This window comes from Manacus vitellinus, unplaced genomic scaffold (genome assembly GCF_001715985.3).
Source record: "Manacus vitellinus isolate BGI_N305 unplaced genomic scaffold, ASM171598v3 scaffold_8_pilon, whole genome shotgun sequence".
Lineage (NCBI taxonomy): Eukaryota > Metazoa > Chordata > Aves > Passeriformes > Pipridae > Manacus > Manacus vitellinus.
In genome coordinates, this window is record NW_021940864.1 from 4,467,946 (window position 1) to 4,489,282 (window position 21,337).

At 37.0% G+C, this 21,337-nt stretch overlaps 1 protein-coding gene across 1 annotated transcript in view; it reads left to right on the forward strand.

Moving 5' to 3' along the window:
• Positions 1-20,979, forward strand: part of LIN9 (lin-9 DREAM MuvB core complex component) — a 31,583-nt gene extending 10,604 nt beyond the window's left edge. The window contains exons 6-15 of the mRNA XM_008934806.3: positions 1,306-1,431; positions 6,419-6,576; positions 7,683-7,816; positions 8,784-8,903; positions 9,072-9,173; positions 14,049-14,129; positions 17,510-17,635; positions 17,975-18,157; positions 18,267-18,364; positions 19,607-20,979. Coding sequence (XP_008933054.1) covers positions 1,306-1,431; positions 6,419-6,576; positions 7,683-7,816; positions 8,784-8,903; positions 9,072-9,173; positions 14,049-14,129; positions 17,510-17,635; positions 17,975-18,157; positions 18,267-18,364; positions 19,607-19,712 — 1,234 coding nt within the window. The 3' untranslated portion in view covers positions 19,713-20,979. The remainder of the gene's footprint in view (positions 1-1,305; positions 1,432-6,418; positions 6,577-7,682; positions 7,817-8,783; positions 8,904-9,071; positions 9,174-14,048; positions 14,130-17,509; positions 17,636-17,974; positions 18,158-18,266; positions 18,365-19,606) is intronic.
• Positions 20,980-21,337: the final 358 nt, after the last annotated feature.

A 21,337-nucleotide genomic window follows, 5' to 3' on the forward strand; every position in this document is an offset into this window, starting at 1 on the left:
ACTGGGTTACACATTTGGGTTTTTGTGGGTTGAGACCAATTGTTTGTTTGTATTATTGTACTTACTGTATTATTTTAATAAATTGTTATTCTGACTTATAATCTCTCCTTTGAGTTGGGTTCATTCCCCCTGCTGGTTAACTTTTAAACCAGCACAAGATGTCTTATAGTAGCAACAGTAAATACGGATCAAATGAAACCCTTGTATATGCTTCCTTGTCTGTTTCCTGAGCCTCATTGATCATTCTTTGTGATTTCCTTTTTACTTCATGCCACAGCTGCAGATCCTTCTATTGCAAAACTATTCTCTTCCATTCTTGCCCAAGTCTCCTTATCTCCATGAACTTTTCCTCTTTCCTACCACCCCAGACACTCACTTGAAAGCAGTGTTGCTTCCAAGATCCTCTTTGTTCTGTCCCTGGGAATATTCCCCTCCAAACCCCTGCGCCCAGCAGAGAGTGGAGAAAAGTGGCTTTATCTAGGATTCAGTTATTCTTTTGTTCTCTCTGGGTGAGATCTATTTCAGTTGCACGCAGTCTTTAATGATTAACCTTCTATTAGATGGGCATATCTGTTGCTGCTCCCTTGTCTCTTCAGCCTAAGAAGGATGTGGTACTACAGAGGAAAAGGCAGTCATAAAACAGACATACAGGCAGGTCATAGCATCAAAGAGAAATTCGTAAGTTGTGTAGGTATGTTCTCTGAACTGTCACTTCTCTAATACCGATCCTCTGCTTCATCATGGAGTCATGGTATGATACAATAAAAGTCTCACCTGTACAGCTCCAGAGAATAAAGAGTTGGTTCAATTTCCTGTATTTTGGAACCCTCTGTTGAGAATCTGGGTTACAATTGAATGAATTGATGAAAAAAGGTACGGTCTTTCTCAGTGTCACATTGTTCTCCCCTTTATTCTCAGTACCTCACTATATCTTTATGGTTTCCTTCAGTGTGTTGCAGTATCCTCGTCACACTGCACTGGCTTTGCTAAAGTTTCCTTTGGTGCCTTTATGGAGGTTACAAAGCAGGATGAATACATATGTTTCCTTTTGGTAACAAGAGATAGGAGCATTTTTAAACATCAGTGATAATGCTCAAAGAGACCAATTGTCCTGGAAGCTTTCTGGTTTTGTTTTCAGTTGAATTTATTTCAGGTTAAAATTCTTCTTCGAATAGGAGTGTCTTGTGTATGGAACTAATTTATGCTATTTGTTTTCAATGTATTTCTTATGATGGATGTTTTTTGGAATCTCGTGACGAAAGTTTACTAAGTGCAGTTAAGATAGGACCAATTATGTTTCAACAGGCCACTATTTGAAGGAGATAATGACTTCTGTATATGCCTGAAAGAATCTTTTCCAACTTTGAAAACCAGAAAATTGACAAGAGTGGAATGGGGGAAAATCAGACGATTAATGGGAAAACCACGGAGGTAACTTTTTCTTTCTTTCTTTTTGACTTACTACATGTAGTTTTGATGTTACTGGAATTGTTCCTTTTAAAGTAATTTTGCATTCAAGTGATAAAACAAAACAATAGCTTAAGAGTAGTAAAACATACTCATTTTATTGAAATGTTTTCTGAGCACCCCCCTCTCCCCTGCCCCATTCCTTATAGGCACGTGTCCAGTCCATGAAGTTCTCAGGAGCCCATACTTGAAATGTTCTCTTCACATTCTAGATAACTGAGTGCCCAAGCTAGGATGTGTTGAAGTTGTTATTGTATCTTCTATGCTGCAGTGCTTCCTGGCATGGAAGACCAGCCAATTTTTCACTAAGGTTTTATTCTGCCTATAACTAACTCTTCATGGGGAAAACAACTGCACGTTTTCATCTCAGTGATTTTATTATTATTTTTAAACTGTTTTGTAGATCCTCAGCTTTTCCTGGCTTGGCTAGCAAAACAGAGAGAGGGTGAAGTCACACATAAAATGTTGTACATTGTAGAGAAGAAGCTAGAATTGACTGAAAGGCATAGTTTTTTCTGTAGTTTAGAATTTTTAATTCTGAAACCCGGTGATTCAGTTCAACCTTTTCATAGAATCTATGTGATTTAGCCTAGAGGAGAGAAGGCTAAGGGAGGATCTCATCTTTGTGAGTGAATGTCTAAAGGGAAGGCATAGAGAAGACAGGACCAGGCTATTTTCAGCATTATCTGGAGACAGCACAAGAGGCAGTGGGCATAAGTGAGGCGGTAGGATCTCCGTCCTTAGAGGTACTCCAAGGCTTTCCAGACATGATCCTGGGAAGCCTCCTGTAAGTGATTCTGTTGGAGGGATTGGAGCAGGTGACCTCCAGAAGTCCTTCCAAACTCAATCATCCCTGTCATTGTGTAAGATCAGGAGAAAAATGTGTAAGTAGTGTTTCATAAATAAACCATCCTTTTATTTGCAAACACTAAGGCTCCTCTTGGAAAGATGTTCATGTCATTTGAGCTTAACTGAGATAGCTTTTCATTCTTCTATTGCCATTCTTCCTTCTGAGAGGGAAATTGTGTATTTAGAGGTTAAATCATCACTTACTCATTTGAGTAATTTTTAAGTAATTTTCCTTTGCCAAAAACGGGTACCTCTGTAATAGATCGGCTCACCTCATTCAACAGTCTGTTGGATCATTGATGAAACTTCATAGAATCTTAGAATGGTTTGGGTTGGGAGGGACCTTAAAGATCGTGTAGTTCCAACAAGGGTTGGGGCAGGAAGCGTCATGGGAAGGGACACCTTCCACTAGATCCGATTGCTCAAAGCCCCATCTGACATGATTAGGTTGAAAACTTCCTTCTGGTTTTGAGTTTGTTTTGTTGTGGGGTTTTTTTGGTTGGTTTTTTTTGCCTTTTTTTTTTTTTTGCCGTGGGGCAGAGTGTTTTTTGTTTTGATTTTTTTTTTTTTTTTGCTTAGCTGTCATACAGGTAGTTCTTTAAAAAGAGAGACTCATGCTGAAGGAACCACAGATCTAAATGGGCAGGAAGGTGTTTTGTCTGAATTCTGAAGTAGGAGTATTTGACTGGATAAAGAGTTTGATTGTTGTCAACCAAAACTTCATGAGTTCTTGCTTTTTAGCAACATAAAATAAGCATTCCTGTTTGCTTTTTATTTCTTTACTAATTGAAAAAAAACCTTACTGGGAGTCATTTTTAAGATGTCGTGACTGGTCTTTGGCCTTAGTTTTGAAAGATTTGAATTATTCTAAATAATTTGAATCCTTTTTCAAGACAATTTTCATCTACCTCTAGAGCAAAGATTTTTTTACATTATTATGACGTTAGAAATTTCTTCTGTCTGTACTCATCATATGGAGGTAAGGTAAATACCATGTCAATACTGATATCTCCCCATGAGGGATAAAATATTTAAGACATTTTGCATCCACAGCGTTGATGGCAGAGGATAATAGTGTCTCTGTGATAGCTGTCGACGTGGTTGTCCTCTTTTTTTTTAAGTTTTGTTTTAAATATACTGTAATATTTTCTTCTTGAGAATATCCAAGTAAGCTCTGCATAAGTCTCCCAACCACCATCCCTCTCTCTCTCTACCATATCCCTTTCTAGATATTTTAAATTCCTGATGAGGACCAGTAGGCAATACACAATTCCAGGTAAACACATTCTGCTCTTCAGTGGTGAACTGGTGAGTGGGACATGCACCTATGGTTGCTCAATCTACAACACAGCTTCCAGGCTATACAAAGACTATGATGACTTTTGTGGTGATTGTGATTGGAAAGCCTGGTACAGGAACCTTCAGTACCTGACAAAAGGACCTCACAGCTTCAATTCATTCTTGCTTATTTTTTTTCCATGTCTTGTTTAGGACTAGGATCTCATTGCATTAACACTGGACACTCTGGACAAAACAGATGGCCTGTGCAGCTTATAATTTAGAAAACATGTATAAGATAAAAGGCAATTGATGTCTGCATATAGTGTGAAACTGCTGAAAGAAAATGGTCCCAATGGTCCCAAGATCCTGGTGACTTAGTGTTTTACAATCTTCTTATACACACTGCAAGGAAGAGAAACTGTGGCTTTGTGGAACTCTCCCAGTGAGGGGTACACAGAAGAAAACATGAGGATGTTTGTTTCAGTATATAATAAGCAGACTTGAAAATAGGAGCTGACTGCTTAGTACTAAGTGGGAAATAACTGAGGAAGATCTTAAAGGGATTTAAATCAGAAAATAATTTGCAATGTAGAAGGGAAAACGAGCAGAGGAGTTGAGTTGACAGTGTCTTCTACAATAACCTCATAAAATAGAATTTCTTATTGATCAGTAATCAATATATAACTGTATGACTTCCACAGAAAATGTTTAAATTGCATTTGACTTCAGTAAAGCAATTAACAAAGGTAGCAAATTATTTGATAAATAACTGCTTCTGCAATTAAGGAGACCTACAATAGCTTCTGTCTGCCTTTTTAAAATTACTTCTTTTATTGACACAGGAATGAAAAACCTTTTTTTAATATAGAATGAGAGATAGGATTGAGTCCTTAATGTCTTTATCCTGTCAGTACCTCCCTCACATGTCATTCCTATTCAGTGGGTTAAAAGTGAAAATGAATAAAACCAAGTAAGGGCCTTGGGATTGAGTCTTCCATCTTTTATATTGCATTTTAAGAACAACCCTCCCCTCCCAAAATGGGGAAGGGGACTGCTAGAGATTATCTGATTTTACCTAAGATCAAAAAAAATTGTACTTTTACTACAATCTCAGAACAGTTAATTTGCGTTATAGAGATTTTGGGGCTGAATTGTACAGGTGCAAGGACCTTGCACAGGTGCAAGGACATGAGACGGAGAAGTGCCCCTTTATGTGCTGAGTCTGGTGTCCTTTCATAGTAAGTTACTTTATTTGAGCTAATAAGCACATATGGAAGGGATCTCCTGTGTACCAGTGTGGCAGTTTGAGCCATATTAGAAATCTAAAATCCAATTTTTAGGCTTCCCCTCACCCCTTCACACAATTTATCCTAACACTGGAGAGAAACTTTCAGACCAGAGGCTTCTGTAGGGGAAGGGGGAAGTATATACATTTATTTACACAAATAAATACTATACAAACTAAAGGCAACTATATATATATATATATTACGTTACTATCAGTCAGTCCCTTCAAGCCCCTCCTTTAACTTTAGTCCAGGAGCAGCCTTTAAGGCTGATATGTAACACAGTCTTTGCCGTGGGAGTGTTCTGGGCTCCTGAGCACTCCCCCTCACCAAGTTCAAGTTGTTTGTTGCAGTTTCTCTCCTCACAAAGTCCAAGAAGACAGCTGTGAGTCCTTGCTCTTCTGCTGTTGGTGATTTCTCCCTCTCGGTGTCTCACCTCGGTTCGTAGGCTGCTGCAGTGTAGCTTATCAAGCATCTGTGTCCTGGAATCCTCATTCCTTCACGTCAGTTCTCAGCTGTCCCCGGTCAGCTTCGGCAGGCAATTCCTGAGCTCTTGGCTTGTCTCCAGTTTCGCCTGGGATTCTTCTCCCGAGCACCGAGCTGATTTATCAGCCCGTCCACTTGGCTCTGCTCAAATGCTGAGCCTTAAAATCCACCCCTCACCAGCCTAAATGCAGTGGGGGGGAAAAAACCCCCTAGCCTTGGCCACAGGCAGCTTGGTCCAGTTATGCACTGTCCCAAGCGTCCCGCAGGTGCAGGGGGGGGAAAGAAGGCCTGGCCTCCTCCCTCTTACCTCAGGTGCTGTGAAATTCTTCCACAGCACACACTCCAAATGCTGAATCTAACTCTAGCCAAAGGCTGAGCTGGGGGGTCTCAGGGCTCCCCTCTCCCCCCTGGAGGGGAAGAGAGGGAGCCCAGCCACCCCCTGGCCTTCTCCACCTACACGCAGCAGACACCAACAGCAAAACAACCAAGACTGCCCTGCCAACCATTTCCGGTGCTGTGAGATATGATTTTGAGCAGAAGCGAACAACATGAGTGGTGATCGGCTCTCCAGGGAACACTGCCCTGGCACCCAATCACCTCTGAGCCCCCCAGCCTCTCGGGGGGCCAACTTCAAACTATGACAGCCAGTAAGTGTTGACAGCCAGGGATCTCACGGTCCGTCTTCCTCACGTGCATTGAGCTGGCACCCAGAGTAGATTGGGTGTGGGACCTGCTTTAGCTTTGTTGTGACACCAGGTGGATCCCTATAAGCAGAAAAAATTCTAAAAAGTTGTACTCTTCAGATATACTGATGCAACAGCTACTATTTGTATTATTTTTAAATAAACTCTTATTTTAGGAGTGATAATTCTGGGGACTAATACTGTCTAAACACGTTCAATGAAATTCTTTTCCCTTGAACACATGACCCCAAGTTTTTTCATTTTCTCTCACTGGTTTGTAAACTGTGCCTATTTATGTCATGTGCCTTCGCATGTGTATGTTTTCGGTGCTGAAGTTAAGTACAGTTTTACCTAATTGTATTATAGGTGTTCCTCTGCATTCTTTGAGGAAGAGAGGTCAGCATTAAAACAGAAACGGCAGAAAATAAGACTTCTGCAGCAGCGGAAAGTTGCAGATCTTTCACAGTTCAAAGATCTTCCAGAAGAAATTCCATTACCGCTTGTAATAGGAACAAAAGTTACAGGTAATTTCTTAGAAACAAACAAAAAAGCAGCCAAGTGTTTTGCAGAGATTTTTAGTAAGCCATAATACACTTAAGTGCACGTAATTAAATTAAATGTAGAACATAAAAAATTGTGTGGGTTTTTGTTAGTTCATTGAGAAGGTGCTTGTGAGGTTTAGCTAGTGTTAGTAAAACAGTGATACGGTTTTGAGGTACAAACTTGGTAGGGTTTATTATTTCTGCTGTTCATACTGTGGGGTTTTTTAATGTCTGATATATCTACCAAATTTTGGAGAGAGAGATACGCTTAAATGCAAAATAACGAGTGCTGCTTGAGAGTTTATAATCTGACCTAATATAAAACTTGAACTTTATTTTTCCATAAATATAAAAATACCTGTTTTGAAATGGATATACAATTGATACTGCATTGTAGTTGGACATGTATGCCGAACATGATATTGCCTTACTGAAGAAACTTGCATATAGCTGAGGAAGGAATATTGTTAAAAACATTCTTCAAGTTTTGTCTAATTTTATAAAAACTTGAATTCCTCCCTACTGTCTGATTATGGTTGAGATGCTTTTCACATAAGCATCTCCCACTCAGGCCACTACTGTTCATTGCTTTTTTTGTGTTCAACAACATTGCCCTTGATTCTTGCTGAAGAGCAGGAGTGCACAACACTGCCTCTCCCCACTCTCCTAGAGCTGTATCCTTGAGCTGGGTTCCACATTGTCTTTTGCTAAGTATGCAGTCATCAGAGGAGGTGATCAGAGAGAAGTGCTATGCAAAATCATCCGGAAATTGACTTTTGCCTGCAAAATCTGTCTGTCAGAAGGTATTGGGTATTAAACAGTGGGGGTTTCTTAGACATAAGTGTAGTGCTAAGGATTAGATTTGGGAAATATTTGACCTGCAGACTTAAATTTGACAAAAATTTGCGTAATATTTTTATTGCTTTTGCTTTTCTGGGTTTGCTTTTGCTTTTCTGTTTTTTTTTTCCCATTTAATCTGTGGGTTTTAACTATACATATAAAGGATCACTTGCAAAAGGTGTATTAAGTCTATTTTTCTCAATGGTGTCAGAACATTACAGTGTTTGGTTTCTTGTTGTGTTTTTAAGCGCGTTTGCGAGGTGTCCATGACGGTCTGTTCACTGGACAAATAGACGCTGTGGACACCCTTAATGCTACCTACAGAGTGACTTTTGACAGGGCAGGTCTTGGAACACACACAGTCCCAGATTATGAAGTTCTTGTAAGTATTAATGACACGTTCTCAAAGTAGCTGTAATAAAAAAAAAAAAAACTAAATTAAAAAAATCTACAGTGGTATGCTTTAATTAAAAATATTATACCCAGGTGGTATTGTCATAAAGTAGAAACAAGCATAACAGATGCATGGGAAATTCCAGGATAATGAGCTTCTACTGTTAATGGCTTTACAGAGCAGGATAACCCTATTGATAAAAACATAATGGCTTAGGCTGGAATAATTTACTAGACCTACTATTACATGCTATTATAATAGCCTGAGTTCAATATGAAGAAATATATGAAGTGTAAGATCCCAAAGAAAATTCTGCAATGGGATCCCGCCAGGATTTGCAGAAAATGTTCAAGAAAACCTGGCCCTCTTTAATTTGCCAAAGTCAGGAAAGGCCTGTGGTAGTTGCAAGCAACTATTAAGAGTTGATTGAACTTCATTTTGAAACTTCTTGTGCTAATGAAGCTACCTGGGAGGATGTTGTTTTGGTCAAACAATTTGGGATGATTTCCTGGCTCATAGGCTTTTGTACCAGTTTATGAGCTCTAGGAATCGTTCCTGCCAAACAGTCTGGTCTAGACTGCAAGCTTTTAGGAGGATCTCATGTTCTTTTGTATCTTGTGTAGTGTTGAATCTGTGTAATTTAGAGTCTCTAGTCCCTGTCATGATCTGACTTTGGAACCTCTGCTGAACCTCTGTTCAGTTGTGATTTGTCTGCAACTTCCAGAAGAATTCTGGGAAATATTCCTGCAGGTTTTATTTGACGTGATGCTGGAACACTTTGAAAACTCCAGCGGTGGAACAGGATTTTGAAGCTCCTGCCTAGACCAAAAGGAAAACATTAATCTTTTTGTGTTGTTGGGTTGATGTGTGGATGGGCATGGCTCATCCAGACTTCGAGAGGTGTGTAAAATGAATTAATCTGACACTTGAGGTATATCCTTTTCCTGTCTTCCAGAGCAACGAGCCTCATGAAACCATGCCAATTGCTGCCTTCGGACAGAAACAACGGCCTTCAAGGTTCTTTATGACTCCTCCCCGGTTGCCATACACACCTTCACTCCAGTCTCCAATTACAGTAAGTTACTTTTTTCGTGTAGTATTAATCATTGAAGATTTTTTGATACATGTTGAAACTGTTACCTTCAACAGTTTTTGAGATTTTCTGAGGCTATTCAGCAAGATAAAAAGGTTAGCAAAACCCTCTAAAACTAAGCTTTTAATTTAAATGTTTTTTCCTATACAGGATAGTGATCCTTTATTAGGACAATCTTCGTGGAAAAGCAAAATTTCAGGCACAGACAGTGAAACACTAGGAGGCTTTCCGGTAGAATTCCTCATTCAAGTGGTAAGTGGTATTGTCCTTTTGTGTTTATTCTGCCAATTCTTCCGCAGTTAAATGACCTTCCGTTGATTTATGAAAGTAATATCCAAATTCACTTTTGAAGAGATGTTAATAAACTTTGTTTTTATTCCCTCCTTGGCCCCTTCTTAATTTTCTCACTTGTTCATAACCTTTGAAATATGCCGCTCTTCAGACCACAGGGGTCTCCAAAAGTGTGTCTTCTTTTTCCCAGCTCTACCACTTGCTCTGGAAAAAAAAAAAAAAAAGATTATTTCTACCTGCAAACATTGTACTGTGTTTAGACTCTTATTTATTTAAAATATACTGGCATTGTGCAAAGAACATTTGCCCATGTGCATTATCATATATTGTATAATGCGATATTTTATGTTATGTAATGTCCTACCCTGTTGGAGAAGAAAAGCAGCACTCATTTCCCTGCAAGCAAACATACCATGCTATATAGATAAGAAAACAGTTTTTTCTCTTCACCTTAATGAAATAATTCCTCCATGATTTTTATACACCAGTTCAGAAGAGTGCAGACAATTAATGTTAGAAAACTGAAGTTCATTGAATATCAAAATTCACTGAAGCAAGTTACTTTCCAGGCTGATGGAAGAATGTAATTGCTCGTGTTGGCGTAGCTTAAGTGATTGAATTCCTTAACAATGAAAGCAGTTTTGAACATACCAAAGGAGATTGGAATGACCCACGTTTAAAATATTAAAAACTGAGAAATAATATTGCTGAATGCCTCTCAGATTTTAAAGTCTGTGTAATTGGTCAAAAGAATAAAGTTGTGTGTGTAGCTCACGTGACACATTAATATTTGGGTCATTGAGCATAATGAATTTGATTTGACAGAATCATCTATTAATTTATTTTTTTTTTAGGGAAAACTTCTATGAAGCTTATTTTGAAAAATGTGGCTTGGCATCTAGCTTAGCTAAGAAAGTTTAACATAGATATAGTTGCAATAAGGTTAATTATGCTAAAAATTGAAATACTCAAAAGATATAGTTTAGCAACATAAACAAAGACTGTCTGCAGACTGTCCTTGAGTCACTGTGATCAGTGAAACTGGGTAACTAAGGTGTATTGAACTTTACAATTACTTTGTATATTTGAAATGTGAAAATGTGTGATTCCTCAGTCACGTTTGATTGTATATTTTACTCCTTATAAAGAAATCTGAGTTTTACAAGTATAGGCCTCTTGATTGTATTACAAATGGTGGCATTTTACAAAGATACCGCATTAATATGTATTTTTGCTTGAAGATTTTCAACATATTTTGAACAAAATCAATCCACGGGTTTTTGGCATTTGTTTATGTGAACAACTTGAGACTTTATGCACCTTTTTGACAAAGAATCTTGAGGCTTAAACATTCCTGGAAGGACTTGAAGCATCATTTTTAAGCATCTGTTTTTTATATTAGAAGTTTGAGGAGGTACTGGAATTTGATGTTGTGAAATACATGAGACTGGTGAATATTGATTATTGATTGCACTGCATTCACCAGACCAGATGTATTTTTATGTTAAAGGCTACTGCTCAGGATGTTCTAGCCTTTCTTATATAGTGATACCTAAAAGAAGTTAAAGCCCTTTTTTTGATTTAATGGTGAGTCAGGAAGTAAATGATCAGAAAATGTTTGATTTGAAGAACTACTGGAGAACTACTGCCAGGCAGTTATTTATGAGACCATGAAGAAACAATTTTATGGGAAACATTTTGGACAAAACAGAAAAAATGCAGCACACCTTTAATAAGATTTCAACTCAGCCCCCTAGTTCCCTTTTACAGATTTTGAAATTAATTTGAAAGAAAAGCAAGTGTATCCAAAATCATGTGCAGACACTTACAAATAAACGTTAGGGATATTCTCTTTACATATAACTTGCAGTTGTAAGCAAATATTGGGACTTGTAACAACTATTTTAATCATTGTTCTTTCTATATCTTTATATTAATTCCTACATGTTTACAGTTTGATATCAGAGACTGAGTTTCTGGGTTTTACTGTGGACAGACGTGTGTTAGGAGAAGATTGGCTCAAAAATTAACATTATGATATTAAGAATAAAGTCAACAATAAATGAGTAATAAATTTTAAAAGAAGTCTTTCATGCTTAGTTCAATATGTAATGTATCCTTAAATATTTCATAAGCTATATGAGCAGGTCAAAATCAATAGATTACATTCTTACATTCTAGTCAACAAATTTCGAGGATGTTTTTCCAAGCACTCAGCTGGAGGGTTTTTTTGGTTTTGGTTTTGGGATGTTTCTCCTCTTCTTGCCTCCTTCGTTTTTTTGTTTTGGGGTAAAAATTTCGATTTGAAAGGAAGCACTCTAGGACAAAGCAGATGTTCAGCGGGTCGCTGCGTGTCCAGTAGAGGGAGTGTTTTAATGCAGCACGGGCAGAACAGTGACCTGGTGTCTGCCTGATCACTGTGGGGAAAGGAGGGATCTTCCCAGCTTAAATGCAGGAGGAACAGCCTGAAAATTGATACTGGATTTTTGACTGTTTTCTGCTGATGAAAATTTTGAAAATACTGTGTAGTGAGTTATCATGCACTTCATTTTGAAATGCTTGTATTTTCTGACTAAAAAATGAAATCTTAAGTACAAATCTAAACATACTGGTAGGATTGTTCCTTCATCTTTCTTAATGTGGAAAAGCATTGTACTAAAAACTTGTTTCTGGTTTAATGAGTAAATAAAATACTCTTTACTTACAAGAATAAACAGGATGAGTTATGCTGAAAATAGAGCTGTTATAGAAGAATTTTTCAAGGAAAATAGGGATAGATAGAAAACGTTCACAGATGACACTGGCAAATGAAAATGGAAGTCTAATTAATAAAATGTACCTCTGAGAGAAAGTTGGTGAATATGATAGATACAGTGAAAGGTCAGAGTTTCTTGTAGAAAGAATCAGATTATCTTGATTACTGGAATATATCTGGGAATAGGATGAATATAATATCAAATCCAAGCTCATCAGCTGGACAACTAGGGCTATGCATCCTTGAGTATGTCTGGACCTCAAAGTAGAAGTAAAGCATAGAAGTGAATGCCTTGCAAATTTGGGGAGCAAATAATATATTCTGCTTAATTTGGGGACTCAACAACTTCATGAAGGAGAAAACTTGCTAGGCAGTTGCTGGATGGTGACAAGAGCAAAGCTTTACAAGTAACTTTTGGCAGCAGTGGCAGATGGTGAACAGTGCTTTCCTTCCTCCCAGGTGTTTTACTGGCAATGTGAGCACTTGTGTGGTGTGTTAGAAACGTATTCAGAGAGATAATCCATCTCACAAGTAACAACTTTAAACCTTTCTTGCCTTTTTAAATTTATTGGTTTGTCATTATTGGTTCCGTGATTGGGTCCTTCATGCAAAATTCAAAGTGCGAAAAATGCAGGTGGTGGCTCAGCACAGACATTGGGGGACAGCACAAGGACAGAAATGAGCAGCTATAATAGGGAGGGTGACAACCAATGCAGTATTGCCTGTGACTCTGACCATGGCTCGTCATCAGTTCATCACATGCATCTGGCAAAATATTTGTGGTAGAAAGAGAGAAGTATTGGTGCCATTTTACAGATTTAGTTTACAGGTGTGTCATTTAGAATACTGGTACAGACTTCCTGTGCTCACAGCCAGGAAAGATAACAGTGAATGGATAAAAATATACAGAAAGTGCCACAAAAATTTAGGAGATGAAGAACTTTGTATGGGAGTGGAGTCTGGAAGGGATTGTATTGTGATTAGTATAGTGAAAGAACAGTGGAGAAGAGATGCTTTTATTGTCTCTGAATGAACAGGGATAAATATAAGGAGGGAGAGCTATATTTAGCTGAAAAACAGCTTTGGCTGTTTGGCAATTTGGAACAAATTGCTATGAAGTGAAAAAGAATGCATTTAGCATAGAAATTCCCAGAATATTCCTCAACAGCTGGAAGAGGTCCTGGAAAAATTTTCTATTACAGTTTGTGAGGGCAAGCAACCTGGCTGTGTTAAGACTGAACTTGAAAATCAACAAAAGGGATTATACGTGAGTCAGATATATGTTGAACTAGAGGTTCCTATTTCTCCCAGTCACGTGTTTTACTACTAGGATGCAGTTTAACCCCTTTGGAATTTATGAAACCTGAAATCTTGGCTCTGTTTATATCAGTAATAAAACTGTTGCTGGTTGTATTGGAGTGAGGATTTCTCTCGGGGCCCTCAAGTATGAATAGTTCTAGGAGTGATGTGTGTGTTTGAGAGCCCTCCCAGTGATTTCCACTTCAGCCTACTAGGTCCCAAGGGCAGGGGAAACAGGGTATTCCCTTTATGAAAAAGGGAAATGGAAAGCCAGAATTGTTCTGTATAAAGCAGACCCAATCCCTATACCAGGTTTTACTGCAAGAGTTTACACAAAGGGCTGGAGCTCAGTAGAGGGCACAGCTGAGAACAGGCTGAGAACTGTGTGAAAAAAGGTGTGATAAGGTGAGTGATATTAATTGTAGTACATGACCATAACACCCTTTGCTCTCCTTCAGGCTGAAAAAAAAAAAAACACAAAAAAAAGAAGGTTCTTCAACCTCTTGCTGACCATAAATCATATTAGCCTTCCTAGAGGGAATTTCAGCTGATGGATTTTAGGACTCATCAATTTATGGCACTTGGAAATGCTTTAAAAATATCTAGAAAATCCATCATTTAATTCTGATTAATTTTAATTTCTGCATCTTAACTTGATGAACAACTGAGAAATAAATTTTAAATTATGAAAGAAACGCATATGGTTTTTTATCTTTAATTTCTATGGCATTTCGAAACTGCTTAAGGACCTATTCATTCTAAAAATAGTTCCTTTGTTTTAGACCAGGTTATCGAAAATCCTTATGATCAAGAAGGAACACATCAAACAATTGAGAGAGATGAATACAGAAGCAGAAAAGCTGGTGAGAATGTTCTCTTTTCAATTCTTAAAACAGGATATGCTTGAACAGCTGATGCAAATAGATACAATTAGAAGTAGAGTCTAGATAAAATCTCTATTTGATTGCTTGCTATAACATGAATTTTTTTTTTTTATGTTTTTAAAGACAAGTCAGAGAGGTCAGTAGTTTGAAATATGATTCTCCTTTGAAAGCATTTGGAAACTGATTAATGTTAATATCAGGATAGCACTTGTCACTTGACACATAAAGTAAGGAAATACTATGTACTTTGAGAACGTGGGGTACAAGTTTGTCTGGTAAGACATTCATCATAATATTACTTTGCAGATGTTAGATGCTTATTTTCTTAGCTTTCTGACTAAAACAATTACTCATTTCAGAGATTTTCTATGTAAAGCTCTGAGTGCCCTTGACCAGCATTTAAAATTACAGTACCAGAGCAGCTACAGCATAATTAGCAGCAGCAGCGGAATAGTTTTTCTTGCTAACTTTATCTAATCAGCAGTCAGTAAATCAAAATGATAAGAATGCCTCGTCTACCACCCATGGCTATAAATCAACTTGAAAGCAGAAGGATATCAGTCTCAACCTTCTGCCAGCGCCCATTCAGGCTGTTGTCTCTGCAGTGTACAGACAGAAGGCTAAAGGTTTGTGGAGAGGAAGAGGAGTCCCTTTTATTTCTTGAAACCAAAACGCTGACTTCTTTTTTCATGTAAAATATTTGAATGTTGAAGGTTTTGATTTATTGTGGTAAGATTTCTGATTTTGCCTCTTCAACGGTCATATGCATGTGTGCATTCTGTTACTCTGCTTCCTACTGCCCCATCCATCCCCATGTCTCTGTAATTATCTTGTTTTGTGCTGTGATGAAGCCCTTCAGAACCTTGTTGTCATTTCAGTTACTACATTATTTTTCTTGTGCATCAAATGTTTTGTATTGTAATTTTGTGTGTTAGTAACTAAAGGAGATGCAAAGAGAAGTAGATTAAAACATACCATTGCAACCCGTAACTGTGATAATGAAAAAATTACCAACTCTTCTTAAAATAAAAAAATTTTTGTTTTTTCTTAGATATTGGTACTTTTGCATAGATAAGGAAATCATAGGAATGACAGTAGCCTTCCTCTTGATGAGAACCCAGATGTTAACACATCTTTCAGCTACTAAATCATAAATTAACTGTATTGTTATTTTTCTTGGTCTTCTTATTCCACAAAATTGAAAGAGCAAAAAAGAGCAATGGGGAAGAAAGGAATCTAGAAATAAACGTTAAATTTGATATATTTTAGGTCACTTGTAGCCTGGATAAGGACTTAGAGATACTTTTGAAATTCTTCCCTGCTCTATTTCCTTTGTAAACCAGCAATCATAAAACAACCTCTGTTACTATTCAAGGCTGCACTGATAAAAATAGAGGATGTGATACCTTCCTATTGGGCCATATTCTTAGCCTGTCTTCTAATCCTCTTTGTCCCTTGGCAATCCCATCTACATTTGTGCCACTGTATATGTGTTGTTTCTCCTTTAAAATATATTTCCTTTGAACAAGAATCTTTTTCTAGCCCAAATACATTTCAACATCAATAGCATACCCAAAAGTGAATAAAATCAAATCCTTGGAGTTTGTTCAGGTGTACACTTTGTCAGACTTCGATAATAATTCATACAATTGTGATTTGATGATTGTTAGAGTAAAACCACTGTTTGGTTTAAAGTAATCCTTTTATTAAGACTTTTTTTTTTTAATGACTGATTCAATATAGAAATAAATGGAACTGACCAAAATTAGAACAGATACTGAATGTAGTCCATTATTATTTGGCAATAATAATAAATCTACACAACTCATGAGATGCCTTCAGAGGAGCTATTAATGCATAAAACTGCACATTTTCTATTTCATTTTTTTGACATCACTATACAAGTCAGGGTTGCGGGCTATAAACAAATTACCATGTATGTAAAACAGTAAACATTTGGATAAACAAATACAAATAAAAGGATGGACAGTTCATTTTTTCACTTGATCTGCAATAAAGACAAGGTAGAGGTAGTGCTGGTTGTTTCAGAGAAGCATCTAGATGTGACAGACAGAGGTGTTACTTGTTTCCATCCACTGAAAGCCAATCCATCTTTTTTCTAACGGTTCAGCTGTTTGTCCCTGTTTCCAGATCTTGGATCAGAAACAGTGCTGGTGCTGAGAAATATTCCTTTCACCATCATTACCATAGAATGCCCTTAACCTTTCCTGATAGGGAATCCACAATTGTCTGCAGCTTTCATGGTTAACCTGGAGTAGTCCAGTCTGCTCTAGGGAAGCTGATCATTGGAGAAGGTCTGAAAGTTACAATTTTTTTCCTGTGTTCCAGAGCTGCAGGAAGTGTGTCAAATTTATGCTAGTTTCCAGTGAATTCTGAAATGATGGTGTTAGTTTAAAGCCCTGTTAATTTGGTATTCAGACTTGTAAATCCCTGAAGATTGTTTCAGTGATTGGTTAACTTTGAACTGAACTGATAACTGAAACCTTGATTTTGAGTTTTTGACAAGGATCCTCCTGATGAAGGCTCTTGGCTTTGCAATTTGGTTTATCTTGTGCTGTAAAATCTATAGCTACAGGTCTGATTGTACGAGATACCTGTATCTCAGACTAGAAGTGGCTAGAAGTAGAAGTACATCCATCTTATGTTGCAAAAGGTATTTTTGGAGGAACTTTTATAATATATTGTATGTTTTGTTTCAATTTCGTAAATATCACTCAAACAATATCAAGCTATATTCTGAAAAGAGTATAAGAAAAAAAGTACTGTATTCTGGTATTTATTCTTTTTGTGGAAATTGTGCTTACAAAATACCTACATTAACAAATATAAGCTCTAGTGACTCTCTTTTTTGGCAGAACTGTTAGCTGTAACAGAAGGTGTGTAAGCACTGAGTCATCCTCAAGTGACCACTAACTTACTAGCCAAATGTGCCTCCCATCCTGCAGCAGAGGTGGTCGAGGCCAGATTGTCCTATACTGTTCCCTTGCTGACAGGCTGACAGGATAGTTTTCTGCTGAACCAGTAGAGAGAAGCCATGCCCAGCTATTGGAGAATAAGCAGGTCAGATCACTGTCATCTTCTGTAGCATTTACCACCATAGATTATCGTAGTGCTTTTAAGAAGAGAATAAAAGCGTGGTTGTTACCTACACACTTGTCACTTGGAATTATAAATAGTAATACTGCATTTTAGTATTTTGTATGTTAACTTTTTTTTATTAAACGCTGGGATTTCAAATATCTCAGTATTATTTTCCAGTGAAAGTTCCTTTTGATGAGTTCCAAATTTATAAATGTTCAGTACTGCATTAACTTTAATGTGCTTTGTGTTTTCCACAGAAATCCTATTCCATGCCAATAAGCATTGAGTTTCAGAGGAGATATGCAACTATTGTTCTAGATCTAGAACAACTCAACAAAGACTTAAATAAAGTTTTGCATAAAGTTCAACAGTATTGTTATGAGGTAAGATTTTGCTGGAGTCTGTATGTACTTGTTGGTTTTGCTTAATCTAAGTAGAAAACAGAATTCCTTGGGAATAGGGCATAGGTGGGGGTCACTTTGAAATGAAACTGTTAGTAGCTGTGTTGGATTCCTTCTCTGTCTCTGCCTTTGTCTGAGCAACAGACACTTTTGCTGATACCAGTGGCCTGTTTTTAAATAGACATACATGAAGAAAAAATACTGCATATTATAAACCTGTGAACTTTCTTTGAAATAATATCATTTCACACATCCACCAAATGCAAAGGACATTTTAATTCTTTATTTTTTATTCTTAATTTCTCTCTTATATCTATGCAGCTTGCTCCTGACCAGGGCCTCCAGCCTGCTGACCAACCCACGGATCTGAGGCGTAGGTGTGAAGAGGAAGCTCAGGAGGTCGTCAGGCAAGCAAATACCTCATCGACAGGACAACTTTGTGTTGAGAGTGAAAATTTGACTGATCTTATCTCTAGGCTTACAGCAATATTACTGCAAATCAAGGTACAGTGTTTGCAAAAAAATAGCATCTCCCATAAAACACATAGTATTAAAGCTCTGCCAGTTTCTTTGTGCTGAACTGTGAGAACATTTTTGTTTTCTTCCCCTACAGTGTCTAGCAGAAGGAGGTGATCTGAATTCCTTTGAATTTAAATCACTAACAGATTCATTAAATGACATTAAGAATTCAATAGACTCCTCAAATATCAGGTATTACTTTTCGAATATTTCTTAATTACCCATTTTGTGCCAGCAGGCAGTTCTTACTGTATTTTAGAGATGAACATTTGATTAAAATTTGGAGGTGTAATCTGGTAACTTCTGCTTAACAGGAAGGGTACCATCTAAAAAGGGGCTTCTTACAGGATATGTGAAATGAGCAGTTTTCTGTTTGAACCTATCAGGGAAGTAACCTGGTAAAAAAAAATAAAAAAGCGCTGAATTGGTGCAGCAACACTAGACTTTCTTGTTCTTTAGTCATTTTAGAACATTTTCAGATTTTGAAATCCCACTTACAAGTTCTTTAAACTACAGAACAGTACAACTTCAGTGTTCTTTTAGCATACTCAACCTCTTGTCCGTAAATACCAAAAGCTGGCACATGAGACCAGCTTCCATTAGCAAGATTTTAAGCCAAGAAACAGAAGAACAGCAATATTGTGCCAGATCAAAGGCCCATCTAGTCTTGATGGGCCATTTTTCAACAGTTGTCACAAGCAGGTGCCGGAGGAAGCATTATAAAAATAGCTAGAATATGGTGATACTTGTCTGGAGTACACTGCAGCCTCCAGCAATTTGTGACCAGCATTCTTTAAATAATTAAGATGCTGCTAAATTACATCATTTAGAAAATATACCTAAATGCTAAGTATCTTCTTATACTCTTATTACTTGTATTGCTGCATTTAAACAGGAGGCTGAACATGAGTCTTTAAATTTTTAATTTTTTTTCCCAAAGATAGTAGGATAGCCTTTTATTTCAAAACAATTATTGAGAAATGCTATTTTATAGCATCTTTCATTAGTAAAAACAAAAACCCCAAGCATTAGTGAAACTTCTCTGTGATCAACACTGCAAATTACACATTAGAATGGATTCAACTAAAGGTTGATGTACCCAGCGAAGAATGTGATGTTTCCATTTCATTGTACTTATTTTGGGCATTTTAGCATGTCTTCATAATATTTTGATTTCACTAACTCTGGTCATGTTAAAGCCTTATTTAAAGTACCCAAGTCAGTAACTCTTGATTTCATGCAGCGGTTTGTGCAAATGCTGTTTTCACGGATTTCTCTGTCAGGTTGCATTTGTTTCTACTCCTCTCCAGTTCATCTGAATTTTTATACTGGCTGTGTTCACATCTTGACTTTCACTGTAAAAATATTCAGACACAACTCTTAAATATGGGGTTAAACACTTTTATTTATTTCCTTCTTCTTTTCTTCCCATAGTTGTTTTCAGAATAACGTTGAGATCCATGTTGCACATATTCAGAGTGGTCTGAGCCAGATGGGAAATTTACATGCTTTTGCAGCTAATAACACCAACAGAGACTGAAAACTTCCTCTCAAGTGTACAGCAAGTAGTTCTGGAAAACCTTCCTTTCTATAGGCTTCACCAAATATCCTAACTGCCAGAAGATAAGGGAAAAGAAAACCTCTCAGAAAGGACCCTTTTGAATCTATTATATCCGCTTCTTAAGAAAACCAGCATTACTGGCCAGCGTTACATTAGATTTCTCCATTTGTTATTCACATGCAGTAGTTTTGCTAACTGGTAATCTCTTAGTAATTGCATTTATTATAGTAAACTTGAAAACATACTTTCATATAATTTGAACTTAGTTTTTGAAAGTTCAGATTAATTCTGTGCACCTCTTGCTGTTGGGTCTCCTGGTATGTTAGAAGTGACGAAGAGGAAATGGTTCAGTTTAGTAGCCACATGGCATGTCTTTGTTGTGTAAAGCTACACTTCTGTGTAGGTCTTGAGAACTGCCAGCACCGTCCCTGATCTAAGAAAGCAGCAGCAGGATACAGGCAGCAAACATAAGCTGTAAACATGAGGATGTTGGGCAGGTCTATCAATCAGTCAGTGTCTTGTTGGAGCTCTTAATTTATCGTAACTTATAGAAGGAGTCTAATGAAGGAATATAAAAATGTAACTGGTAACTTTCCAGAAAGAAATTGGTTATGGCTTTTTCCCTCCACACAGGGCAAAAGAAGTGCTGTGGTTGGTATTTTATATAAATGACTGGTTAAACATATTGTTTTTCCAAATTTTTGTTTGTTTTGCACAACTTTTAAATTACATTACTGGTTATTCAACAGTACCCAACATATATAAATATGAAAATTTTTATAATGAAATATACCCAGTGAGGTAAACTACAAAAATAAAAAGTGAGAACCTGCCTAGGAATTGGAATTAACCTTTTGGAATGTTAATCTTGTAAAAAGTGTGTATTGGTTTGTTTAAATAGTCTTGTAAAGCTTCTGTGTAATGAATTGTTTCCAGATTTGAATTTTCAGAGATAGCTGTAGAGATGTTTTTGATTCTTTTAGATGCCTCATTAAATAAGGTCTTTTATATGTTAATGTATAAAGAATATGTAAACAGGATTATTTTCAATTTAAAAATTTTGTATAGTTTAAAGATGCTTCTGTATTCTGTGTTGGTATTGTGCCACTGCAAAACTTTAGTGCAGAGTTTATATTTAGCTAAACTTGTTCTGTTAATTAAGAGAAATGCATAAATCTTTTATTCTCAATGAAATTTGTAACTGAATAAATTGAGCTATGAGAGTTGATATATTTCACAAAAATGCAAACTTTTTTGCAGATGGTCTCAGGTCATTTTTTTAAGAGAAGTTAATTGCTGAAAAAAGAAATGTTATGAGGACGAGGTGAGTAGCTGTTTTAAAAGGTACTTAGAAACTTTACAAGAAGTATTACAAAAAAATGCTAAGCAGTAATTTAGCTGAATTACCCATGGAAACTTACCTCTCATAATGCAATAGAACATTATGGTGGTCCCTGCAATTGCTTCTGTAATTATGTTACCCATTATTTTGTGATGTTACCATCTGTTTGGTTAAGAAGACAGAAATGTGTCCTTTCCCACCACCCTTTTCATTTAAACAGAGAAAGGTGCCACAGCCTAACTTAAGGTACATAGGTTTAGTG